This window comes from Schistocerca gregaria, chromosome 7 (assembly GCF_023897955.1).
Source record: "Schistocerca gregaria isolate iqSchGreg1 chromosome 7, iqSchGreg1.2, whole genome shotgun sequence".
Classification (NCBI taxonomy): Eukaryota; Metazoa; Arthropoda; class Insecta; order Orthoptera; family Acrididae; genus Schistocerca; species Schistocerca gregaria.
The window spans coordinates 520,184,989-520,197,501 of record NC_064926.1 but is presented as its reverse complement, the minus strand read 5'-3'; the positions used below and the strand labels follow the sequence as shown (position 1 = coordinate 520,197,501).

The 12,513-nt window shown below is 43.8% G+C and overlaps 1 protein-coding gene across 1 annotated transcript in view; it reads left to right on the top strand.

Moving 5' to 3' along the window:
- Positions 1-12,019, top strand: part of LOC126282459 (translation initiation factor IF-2-like) — a 117,041-nt gene extending 105,022 nt beyond the window's left edge. The window contains exons 5-6 of the mRNA XM_049982115.1: positions 1,931-2,066; positions 11,978-12,019. Of these exons, the coding sequence (XP_049838072.1) occupies positions 1,931-2,066; positions 11,978-12,019 (178 nt within the window). The remainder of the gene's footprint in view (positions 1-1,930; positions 2,067-11,977) is intronic.
- Positions 12,020-12,513: the final 494 nt, after the last annotated feature.

Below are 12,513 nucleotides of genomic sequence, written 5' to 3'. Positions count from 1 at the left end.
GGCTGATGGCTGTGAACTTTAATTCTTCTTCTTCCTTCAAAGGGCTAAGTGTTGTAGTTACAGACACAGCTTCGTCTCTTGTGCGGTCTTCAACATCTCCATTTGTGAAGAACATCTCGTCTCACTGGTCTTATTGTTTTAAGTGGTATTCTCGCAGTCATCCTCTCGTTTTCTTTCCTATGATCTAGTGTTCGAAAACATTGTTTAAAAATATATCATCTCTAACTAAGTGCCCAATAACTTTGCTTCGCGTTGGACTACACATTTCAGGAACTATGTTTTATCTTCTGCTTCTCGCCGAACCTGCTCTTTCGTTTTTCTGTGAGCACCTGATTCTTGCAATTCTGCTATAGAACCACATTTCCGCATCTTGAGGGCGATCTATCTCCCGCTTTGCTAGGCTTCAGGTTTCACTTCTGTACGTTAAGACACTAGATGAAAAGGACTTCACAGATGTATTCCTAGTATGGTATCTGATATACTTCTTCAACAGAAGGTTCTTCTTATTTAGGAAAGTGCTCTTGGCCAGTGCTATTACCTTGAAACGTCTGTTGTTTTTTTTCCATATTGCTATATTGCTAACGAAATTCGGCTACTTCCTCGAGTATCACACTGCTATGTCAGTTTTACTTTAACCTCCTTTCCTGTCCATAACCATGGCTTTTGGCCCCTTGGTGTTTATTTCAGATTGTTATCTCTTGATTTAAGAAGATAACCAATTTATTCAGTTCCTCCTTTGTGTCTGATATTATTGCAGTGTCAACGGACAGGGAAACTAAATCAATAAACAAGATCACCGGACAAAAAATTTGTCATCCTTGCAGAAATCATATATACAGCGTAATTCCCCTCCTAGACTTGACAACCACCTGGGTTCGGTCGGAATATCAGTCCACATTGTTGTGCAGATATTTCGCATCCAGTTCAAGCCACTTGCTGAGGATCTGATACTGTAGTTCCACCAAACTGCGGTGATTCTGGCCTCAGCGTTTAACCTTCTGTTCCAAAATATTCCACAGATTTTCTCTGGGTTCGAATAAGGTGATTTTGCAGGCCAGTCGAGTAGTAATACTATGGGGCACTATACAGAAAACCAGTTATGTGTTCTTCGAGCCGAAGAACTTCGCTGTCGTCGTCTTCATGCGCCTGTGTGAGTAATGGCCTCTTGCTAGGTGACCGACACCAAATGTTCATTGCATACCGTTCCCGTCGGAGTGACCGTCTGCTAACGGGTGGGAATGGACCTTCATTCAATGCCTACAGCAATTCCTGTCATGTCTGGAAGCGATTTTGATTCATAAGCCGTTCTGGTCCATCATAATCAGCAACGTTTTCCGATAAAACAGTTCTGACGTCATGTTTCGTGGGCACGGGTGTTTGCTTGTGGGCATACTGAACAATCGTCTGCGAAACACGAATAAATCCAGGAACTTCACATGCCCTATGGCCATGGGCACGGCGAAACTTGATTACCCCTATTTTCCACTGTGCGTACAATGTCCAACACATATGGTTCACTGATCGCTACTGCCGTATGCTCGCACAGAGGCAGTACGTGCGCAGCTGAGGACATTACTGGATCACTGAGCCATATTTTGGCTTAAAGATTAATATGTGCGAGCTCGCTGGGAAGACAAAATTTTGCCCGGTGAGCTTATGTTAGAAATGTTAATCCAAAATCTTTCCTAAAATATCCTCTGCAGTACCTTAACCCCAACCAATCGTGAAATGCATCAGCATTCCACACCATCATGCTCATAGAACAGGAAGAATTCACACGACCAGTATGACATCTATCATCTCATTCTTACTGTTCTTTTTCTTTTGATGATATTTAAGGATGCCTGGAGAGCGGCAGACAGACCACTGAAGCTCGCCGCCTGCAGACTTCGGTTATTGGCAGTGTGTGAGAGCGGGCGGCGTGTTGCAGGTCGTTGCTGGGAGTCTCTGCAGCTGTTCCGGAGGGCGCTGCGGCTGGAGGCGGGCCACGGGCCGTCGCTGCTGGGGGCGGCGAGAGCGCTGCGGGGGCTGGGGCAGCTGGTGCGCCTTCGCGTGCTGCTCACCAGGTACCGGCACTGACAGTTACTTGGAGAAATGCATGATACCTACTGTGCGGTCTTATGATGTACAGTACTGGCTATTACAATTGCTAGACCAAGAAGAAGTTCAGATGATAAACGGGTATTCACTGGACAAGTATATTATACTAGAACTGGCATATGATTACACTTTCACGCGGTATGGGTGCATAGATCCTGCGAAATCAGTACCTAGAACAACCACCTCTGGCAGGCCTTGATACGCCTGGACATGGAGTCAAACAGAACTTGGATGGCGTGTACAGGTACAGCTGCCCATACAGCTTCAACACGATACCACAGTTCATCGAGAGTAGTGGCTGGAGTATTGTGACGAGCCAGTTGCTCGGCCACGATTGATCAGACGTTTTCAATTGGTGAGTGAGCTGGAGAACGTGCTGGCCAGGGCAGCAGTCGAACATTTTCTGTATCCAGAAAGGTCGGTACAGGCCCTGCAACATGCGGTTGTGCATTATCCTGCTCAAATGTAGGGTTTCACAGGGATCGAATGAAGGGTAGAGCCACGGGTCGTAACACATCTGAAATGTAACGACCACAGTTCAAAGTTCCGTCTATGCGAACAAGAGGTGACCCAATACCATCACGCCGGGTGATACGCCAGTATGGCGATGACGAATACACGCTTATAATGTGCGTTCCCTGTGATGTCGCCAAACACGGATGCGACCATCATGGTGCTGTAAACAGCACCTGGATTCATCAGAAAAAATGACGTTTTGCCATTCATGCACCCAGGTTCGTCCTTTAGTACAGCATCGTCGGCGCTCCTGTCTGTGATACAGCGCCAAGAGTAACCGCAGCCATGGTCTCCGAGCTGATAGTCCATGCTGCTGCAAACGTCGTCGAACTGTTCGTGCGGATGGCTGTTGTCTAGAAAACGTCCCCATCTGTTGACTCAGGGATCGAGACGTGGCTGCACGATCCGTTACAGCCATGTGGATAAGATGCTCGTCTACTCGACTGCTAGTGATACGAGGCTGTTGGGATCCAGCACGGCGTTCCGTATTACCCTCCTGAACCCACCGATTCCATATTCTACTATCAGTCATTGGATCTCGACCAACGCGAGCAGCAATGCCACGATACGATAAACCGCAATCGCAATAGGCTACAATCCGACATTTGTTAAAGCCGGAAACGTCATGGTACGCATTTCTCCTCCTTACACGAGGCATCACAACAATCTTTCACCAGTCAACGCCGGTCAACTGCTGTTTGTGTATGAGAAATCGGTTGGAAACTTTCCCCATGTCAGCACGTTGTAGGTGCCGCCACCGGCGCCAGCCTTGTGTGAATGGTCTGAAAAGCTAATCATTTGCATATCATAGCATCTTCTTTCTGTAGGTTAAATTTAGCGTCTGTAGCACGTCATCTTGGTGGTGTAGCAATTTTAATGGCCGGTAGTGTATTTATTCATTACCAGTTTCAATCATGGACAACCTCCACAACGGAAAAATACCTATTGTGATAACTTCATATACCATTAGTAGAAGTGTGAAACCGGAATTTGGTTGCAGTACTTACACCTCTCCGTCAGGCTGTGAATGTTACGCCAGAAAAACAGTTCTTCTTTTGAAGCGAACCAGTCAGAGAACCATATTCGTTCATTTTCATACAAAAAGCCTTATTAAGCGAGAGCGTGCCCCAGTAATGCAAGTAATCGACGATCAGACGGAGCCAAGTCTGGTGAAGAACCCGCAACCTTAGTATTTACTAACTGAACGTCTCGATCGTTTCCCTGACTCATTTTGCACTGTGTGATGGGGTGTTATCATGGAGAAATAGCTTTCAAATGCAAGTAAACGATAATCAGACGGAGCCAAGTCTGGAGAATGTGTCGCATGTCTTAATATTTACTAACTGAACGTCTCGATCGTTTCCCTGACTCGTTTTGCAGCGTGTGATGGGGCATTATCTCGGAGTAATACGAATTTGTGTTGACTTTTTCCATGTCCCGGTGGTTTATCACACAATGATTGATTGAAATTTATCATTTACTGTTAGCAGCGATCAGTGTTAAGGGTTTCACTAGTTTTTAGCAGCTCATAATAGATGCACCCTAGTAATCCCACCAAATCACGCTTTACAAAGCGATTTGACGATGCAGTGGATGTCGATGGTTTGCCTAGTTCACCCATGCTTTATGACGCTTAGGATCCTCAAAATATATCAATTTTTCTTCACCTGCCACTTTTCGATGGAGATGCATCTGGCGAGAAGCATGCCACAAGTGGTCTTTCGATTTGCTTACTGTTCTTGCGGAACTCATTTCCCCCACTTTCTGTACCTTTTCCATAGCTTTCAAACCGAAGAGAAACGGCTTTCAGGATCACATTCAATTGTTCCGCGAGTTTCTGTTGAGTCTGAGTATCATCTTCATCCAATAAGGCCAGCAATTGGTTTTATTCAAACTTTTTTGGTGGTTTCCCGCGCTCGTCGTTTCTCACGTCAAAATCACCAATTTTGAATTTTTTGAATCACTCAAAACACTGTGTTTTCCCAAAAGCCAGTTCACCGCAAGCTTCGACAAGCATTTGATGCGATTCGGTAGCATTTTTCTTTGAATGATAACAGAAAACCAATACCGTCCGCAAATCGTAGTTTTGTGCCTACAAAACTTGAAATTTTTACTCGTTTGAAACAGATATCGGTATATTGTACTTAGGCTACTGTCTGTTGACATTTGTCATCAGCCGTTACATGAATCAGATGGCGCTGCAGACGCGGTCTTACGGACACTACACCAACTGCTAGCATCATCTATAAGGTAACTCCGGTTTCATACTTCTATACCTTCTAGCATACGCACTATTTAAGCTGGAAACAATGCGCCATTGCCGACTTGAAAACGTAAGAAAACCAAATAGGGAACAAAGATGAAAATTTGTAAGGCTAGTAACGAAGCGAATGGCATCATATTCTAAGATGTCCGGCAGCAAGGTGAAGAACAGTGATTTTTCAGCAGATAATTCTTTGTTTTGTGAAAGGAACACAAATTCCGCTGTCGCACCGAAAACAAGTCAGTGGGCAGGGCCTACTCTTGGAAGCTGCGTCTTCCGTGTCTGGTTTGAGACAGACATTTGGACATGCAATGAATGGCCAATATATCGATTCGGAGTACCAGGAAAGAGTAGTAGAGGACGTTACGTGGAATACCCTAGCAAGTAGCCTTGGGCTGTCTAGTCTTTTAAATAATAACAATATCCTCCGAATGGCATTACCTTGACTAAGAAGGTTGGCTTCACATACGATTGATCAATAGTGTCGTCAGTAACAACGTAATTTTACCATCTGTCAACGGTGTTTTTATTTATCACTACTTGGTAGCAATCTTTCCCTTCTACCTCCCTTCTTCTTGTGCTACTATTTCTTCTTCTCTGATGTCATGGATTGGTGTAGGCCCGTTTCGAAACCAAAGGACTTTAACAAAATTGTTGCTTCCATTTCTTTATCGGCCATCCTGTACCCCGATTTTCAGTTTGACTGAAATGTAAAGCTTGCCATGGCAGGCAGTCATGTGACATCCGTTTTAAGCAGTTGTACCTAATTTTTTGTAGTGATTAATCTCCTCTCTCGTTGTTGTTTGAAGGTGATGTTGAATTTTATAGCTTCACTCTGCTCTCTCCGTCTCTTATCGTTGGTCCAAGAAGTGACCGCAGACACCTCATCTCAGGTGCTTCAGTTCTTCGTTCATCGTCTTCTCATAAAATCTAGTTTTCACCTCTGTGGCCAAGCGGTTCTAGGTGCTTCAGTGCAGAACCACGCTGCTGCCGCGTTCGCAGCTTCGAATCCTGCCTCGGGCATGGATGTGTGTGATGTCCTTATGTTAGTGAGGTTTAAGTAGTTCTAAGTTTAGGGGGCAGATGACCGAAGTCCCATAGTACTTAGAGCCATTTGAATCATTTTAACCTTGTGTCCTCTTAGCGTTACGTCGTTCCTCATAGTTTTACCAAGACATCCGCTTGCACATCTATTTATACACTCCTGGAAATTGAAATAAGAACACCGTGAATTCATTGTTCCAGGAAGGGGAAACTTTATTGACACATTCCTGGGGTCAGATACATCACATGATCACACTGACAGAACCACAGGCACATAGACACAGGCAACAGAGCATGCACAATATCGGCACTAGTACAGTGTATATCCACCTTTCGCAGCAATGCAGGCTGCTATTCTCCCATGGAGACGATCGTAGAGATGCTGGATGTAGTCCTGTAGAACGCCTTGCCACTACATTTCCACCTGGCGCCTCAGTTGGACCAGCGTTCGTGCTGGACGTGCAGACCGCGTGAGACGACGCTTCATCCAGTCCCAAACATGCTCAATGGGGGACAGATCCGGAGATCTTGCTGGCCAGGGTAGTTGACTTACACCTTCTAAAGCACGTTGGGTGGCACGGGATACATGCGGACATGCATTGTCCTGTTGGAACAGCAAGTTCCCTTGCCGGTCTAGGAATGGTAGAACGATGGGTTCGATGACGGTTTGGATGTATCGTGCACTATTCAGTGTCCCCTCGACGATCACCAGAGGTGTACGGCCAGTGTAGGAGATCGCTCCCCACACCATGATGCCGGGTGTTGGCCCTGTGTGCCTCGGTCATACGCAGTCCTGATTGTGGCGCTCACGTGCACGGCGCCAAACACGCATACGACGATCATTGGCACCAAGGCAGAAGCGACTGTCATCGCTGAAGACGACACGTCTCCATTCGTCCCTCCATTCACGGCTGTCGCGGCACCATTGGAGGCGGGCTGCACGATGTTGGGGTGTGAGCGGAAGACGGCCTAACGGTGTGCGGGACCGTAGCCCAGCTTCATGGAGACGGTTGCGAATGGTCCTCACCGATACCCCAGGAACAACAGTGTCCCTAATTTGCTGGGAAGTGGCGGTGCGGTCCCCTACGGCACTGCGTAGGTTCCTACGGTCTTGGCGTGCATCCGTGCGTCGCTGCACTCCGGTCCCAGGTCGACGGGCACGTGCACCTTCCGCCGACCACTGGCGACAACATCGATGTACTGTGGAGACCTCACGCCCCACGTGTTGAGCAATTCGGCGGTACGTCCACCCGGCCTCCCGCATGCCCACTATACGCCCTCGCTCAAAGTCCGTCAACTGCACATACGGTTCACGTCCACGCTGTCGCGGCATGCTACCAGTGTTAAAGACTGCGATGGAGCTACGTATGCCACTGCAAACTGGCTGACACTGACGGCGGCGGTGCACAAATGCTGCGCAGCTAGCGCCATTCGACGGCCAACACCGCAGTTCCTGGTGTGTCCGCTGTGCCGTGCGTGTGATCATTGCTTGTACAGCCCTCTCGCAGTGTCCGGAGCAAGTATGGTGGGTCTGACACACCGGTGTCAATGTGTTCCTTTTTCCATTTCCAGGAGTGTAGTAGCATATTTCTGTGCATTATGAACCACATCGTAATTAGTTTGGTACCTGTTAGTTCAAATGATTGATGTCCTTGATTCTGATAGTCGCAATTTTCGTTGTTTGTCGTAAGTTTTTCAACTGTCCCTAACCCTTTTTGTCATCAGATACATCCGTCCAGCTTTCTCCTTTAGATTTTCGAGTGAGGTGCTTTTTCTCCCACAAGAGGACACCAATTTCATGCTAGGAGTCACCTCTCTGAGAAGTCGCAGTTAAAGCACCGAGAACACTCCTTTCAAAGCAATCTGCTACAATCCAAATGGGAAAACTGCACTCCCAGGGGCTACGCAGTTTTCACCTATGGGGGCGTGGGAGTGGGTTTTGTAGAAAGAGCTGCTAAGTGATCGCAGAGACGTTACACGAATTTGTAATGTCACTGCCTATTCGGCATCGCTTGTTGCCTTCGGGTCCATAACAACCCTTAACACCCATGGTAGGGATCACTACGTTGTTGTGGTTTGTTGTGGTATTCAGTCCTGAGACTGGTTTGATGCAGCTCTCCATGCAACCCTATCCTGTGCAAGTTTCTTCATCTCCCAGTACCTACTGCAACCTACATCCTTCTGAATCTGCTTAGTGTATTCATCTCTTGATCTCCCTCTACGATTTTTACCCTCCACGCTGCCCTCCAATACTAAATTGGTGATCCCTTGATGCCTCAGAACATGTCCTACCAACCGATCCCTTCTTCTGGTCAAGTTGTGCCACAAACTTCTCTTCTCCCCAATCCTATTCAATACATCCTCATTAAGTCGTAGCGTCAGTATTGCCCCACGTGTTCCAACAATTATACGGAATCCAAACTGATCTTCCCCGAGGTACGCTTCTACTAGTTTTTTCCATTCGTCTGTAAAGAATTCGCATTAGTATTTTGTATCTGTGACTTATTAAACTGATAGTTCGGTAATTTTTACATCTGTCAACACCTGATTTCTTTGGGATTGGAATTATTGTATTCTTCTTGAAGTCTGAGGGTATTTCGCCTGTGTCATACATTTTGCTCACCAGATGGTAGAGTTTTGTCAGGACTGGCTCTCCCAAAGCAGTCAGCTGTTCTAATGGAATGTTGTCTACTCCCGGGGCCTTCTTTCGACTCAGGTCTTTCAGTGCTCTGTCAAACTCTTCACGCAGTAGCGTATCTCTTATTTCATTTTCATCTACACTCTCTTCCATTTCTATAATATTGTCCTCAAGTATATCGCTCTTGTATAGACTCTCTATATACTCCTTCCATCTTTCTGATTTCCCTTTTTTGGCCAGAACTGGGTTCCCACCTGAGCTCTTGATATTCATACAAGTGGTTCTCTTTTCTTCAAAGGCCTCTTTAATGTTCCTGAAGGCAGTATCTATCTTACCCCTAGTGAGATAAGCCTCTACATCCTGACATTTGTCCTCTAGCCAACTCTGCTTAGCCATTTTGCACTTCCTGTCGATCTCACTTTTGAGACGTTTGTGTTCATTTTTGCCTGATTCATTTTCTGCATTTTTATATTTTCTCCTTTCATCAATTAAATTCCTAAATTCCTAAATCTCTGATTTACCATTATGTAATCTATCTGATACCTTTTAGTATCTCATGGGTTCGTCCATGTATATCACTACGTTAATGATACATAAATTATAAACTTAAAACATGGATGCTTTCGGAAATCGGAATTCAACGGGGTAGTGTTAAATGAGGCAGACCATCATTGACATTTGCGAAATTACGGAAATGAACAGAGAACGAGAACAGATCTATAGCTACAGCGATACAACGGAGAACTTTTTGGAATTAGAATACTTAGCTGTGAGAACTTTACTGGAGCAGCAAAAGCGAGGCGAGATTTCAATTAATCATTCCGCACGACTGGCGCTGCTGCTCTGCCGTTGCATCGCGAAATACTCGCGATCGCCAGGTGAACGAAAGGATGATAGAAATAGGGCAACATTACTGAACTCTGTGCAAAGTCATGAACAGTTCAGATTTACTGAAGCGGCGAAGGTCTAGAGAAAGATGCGGTCCCTGCTGGCGTAATATCAACGGCTGCTAGTCGTTCGAGGCAGTTCTTAACAGTTCTCGCAGAATGGGTGGAAGCAGCCTGCAGCCAAACCTTTTAAAAAGGGCGGGGAAACAGCTTAGTATTCCAATGGCTTCAAAACGAATGACTGGTGTCACCCTTCTGGACAATGAGTATGACTCGGTAACAAAAGGCTAGTGTTTCAACATATGCTACGTTGTGTCACCTTGAACCAGCACATACAGTTGTGAAAAGTTTCTTTATATCAGTATTTCAGAGTTAAATTACATTGTATGATGACACGTATCATACGACTTAACCATGTCATATGTGGTACAGTTCTAGGCGCTTCAGTCTGGAACTGCGCGACCGCTATGGTCGCTGGTTCAAATCCTGCCTCGTTCATGGATGTGTGTGATGTCCTTAGGTTAGTTAGGTTCAAGTCGTAAGTTCTAGGTGACTGATGACCTCAAGTGTTAAGTCCCATAGTGCTCAGAGCCATTTTGTGGCGTAATATCCGGCAAACGGAAAGATACGCGTGTGGTCATCACTCATTGGAATCCCTCGTCTCTTGTAGAGATTTGTGATCAAAGAATGAAGTAAAGGAACGTTTACAATATTACCTGGTCGCTGTCGTGTTTCACAGTGTTACGTTTTAACAAAGATATTTTGCCGAGTACAGATACTAAGCTCAGTTCCAAAAAGAACAAAATAGAATGGAAATAAGTTGAGTATCTTGATATATAAAAATGGGAATGCATATACAATGTGTTAGTTCTGCCCAAGAGTTCTATAAAGTATATGTTCTGAATCAGGGTACTAATAATTACAATAATACTTGATAATTTTAGTAGACTTCGTCTTTTTAAGCAGAAACTAGTTGTAAACCAACACACGAAAATCGATGTGTTTGAACAGTTGTGTAACCTGGTCTTGCCTTTCTCTGCAATATCCTAACAACTAGGCTGTCCAGCTTGTCCTCAGAAATTGTTGCTATCTCCACTCTGGAAGTCTACCTATGCTATGGTAGTTCAGCAAGCGATTCCAGTGTCGGTAGGCAAAGCACAATGTTTTCAACTCTACCAATATATTCCCATGAAGAGTTATGCATAAGTATTTGAAGCAAGATAATGCAGGTGCAATTGAAATTATGTGGCCGTTCACGGGGCGTAATTGGGTAACTCAGTACCTAATTCACTATTCTCTGCAAACAAATTTAATGGAATTTAGAAATATCGGTTTTGCGATGGGGGTCTGGATCATTACCTAGTCCAGTATTCTGACTTCCATGGTTTATTCAGTGATTCACTTGAAAATATCTTTATAACTACCATTATGTTCCCATTGTGTTATTTCTATTTTTATTATGTATCTTCTGAAGTGACACATTTCACGATGATGTGACAGTGTCACAGAGGTCCTATGAAACAAAATGTAAAACAATGAAGTTCCTAAAAGACATCAGTACTTTATTTTCAAACTCCATAATAGCGAAATAAACCTTTGGCCGTTGTCAAGCGAGTCAGTTACGTTTTATAGCAAAAGGTTGGAATCCTGATCATGGAATTTTTAAATAAGTGAATTTTAACAAAGGTGAGAACTATGTTTTTTAAAAAGATTTCTATGGCTGTGAAAATCCAAAGAAACGGTAATCACAATGTAAATCTGTGCAGGTGGTTTCCGCTTCTCTTAGCAGGTAATATGCTAAGTTTCCAAGACAGTTAGTATAATTCTGTTTTGGTGACCTCTGGTTGAAATAGCACATTTATTGAGATGTTACACATGTTTCTATTTTGAATAAAAGTTCAATTAGATCTAGATTTCGATCTTCCATAATCTAATGTAGTCTGCTTATGTCGTCGGACTAATGTTTTGTACAACTCTCCTTTTTTTAGTACATTTTTCCCAATTCACTACCAGTTATCCAGGGTGAAGTGTTTGTGTATATGAGTTCCAGAATATTATAATATGTTGTAAGGTACACATGATCGAAACTTTACTTATTTTAACTTCCTTAGTGGCAACATAACATGCGAGGTTCTATCAGATTTACTTATTTAGTTATAGTTATTTCAATAAATGTGGAAACGTCTCAGAGAAGAAATAAATGTTTGACTTACATTTTGACCATTTAGCCATTATCTGGGCATTAGAAGAGCACAGTGTTCCTACAATGTCATGTTCTGATTTTTCTTGTTTTATTTTTTCTATTATTAGTAGCTTTTAACATTTACATCGTGAAACAAAAGTCTCAGAATAACATTCACTCAGGTTCGTAAGCTAAAGTAGAAACAACAACTTGTCCTAACATTCGTAGTGGCACCTGCAATGCTTTTTCTAAGGTAGTAAATAATTTTCTTTACCTTAATTAATATCTCATTTGAAACTAATATTCCGTAATATTTAAAATACGCTTTTGTTTGTGTTTTCCTACAGGGTAACTTACCCTTGGAAAACAAATGTCATGTTTCAACGTAATGCATTTTCAGTCTGTTTAAAAAAGGGAAATTGACGCCCATCTTGAACAGTTGTTCTGATGTGTTAAGGGCCTGAGTCACGTTAAGCGGCCACAGAAGTAGGACAAGATTAACTTAGGTGAAGAGATCCTTCATATGCTTTGTTAAAGAGAACTGTGTGTTGTTTTATTGCTCTCATCGGTCGGTTATAGATGAAAATGTAGCTCTGAAAGTGGCCCAGATTAGAACTGGCGAAATCGGAGCTAAAGAACTTTCTTGATATCAACTTCCACCATTGTTTAAAAGTAAAGTAAAGCAATAAGTTCCGATCATAAGGTAGCCCTTGGTCGCAATATAAGTGGTAACAATTTAAAAAGAAATTACGGGAAGCTGGAGATAGCCTACAGAAAAACTTCCCAGACTGCTTTCAGAAAAATAATGGATCTAAATAACTGCAGGGAACAAGAGCAATTAACTCAGAAAACGTTTTTTTACAAAAATAATAACCCACCTTCC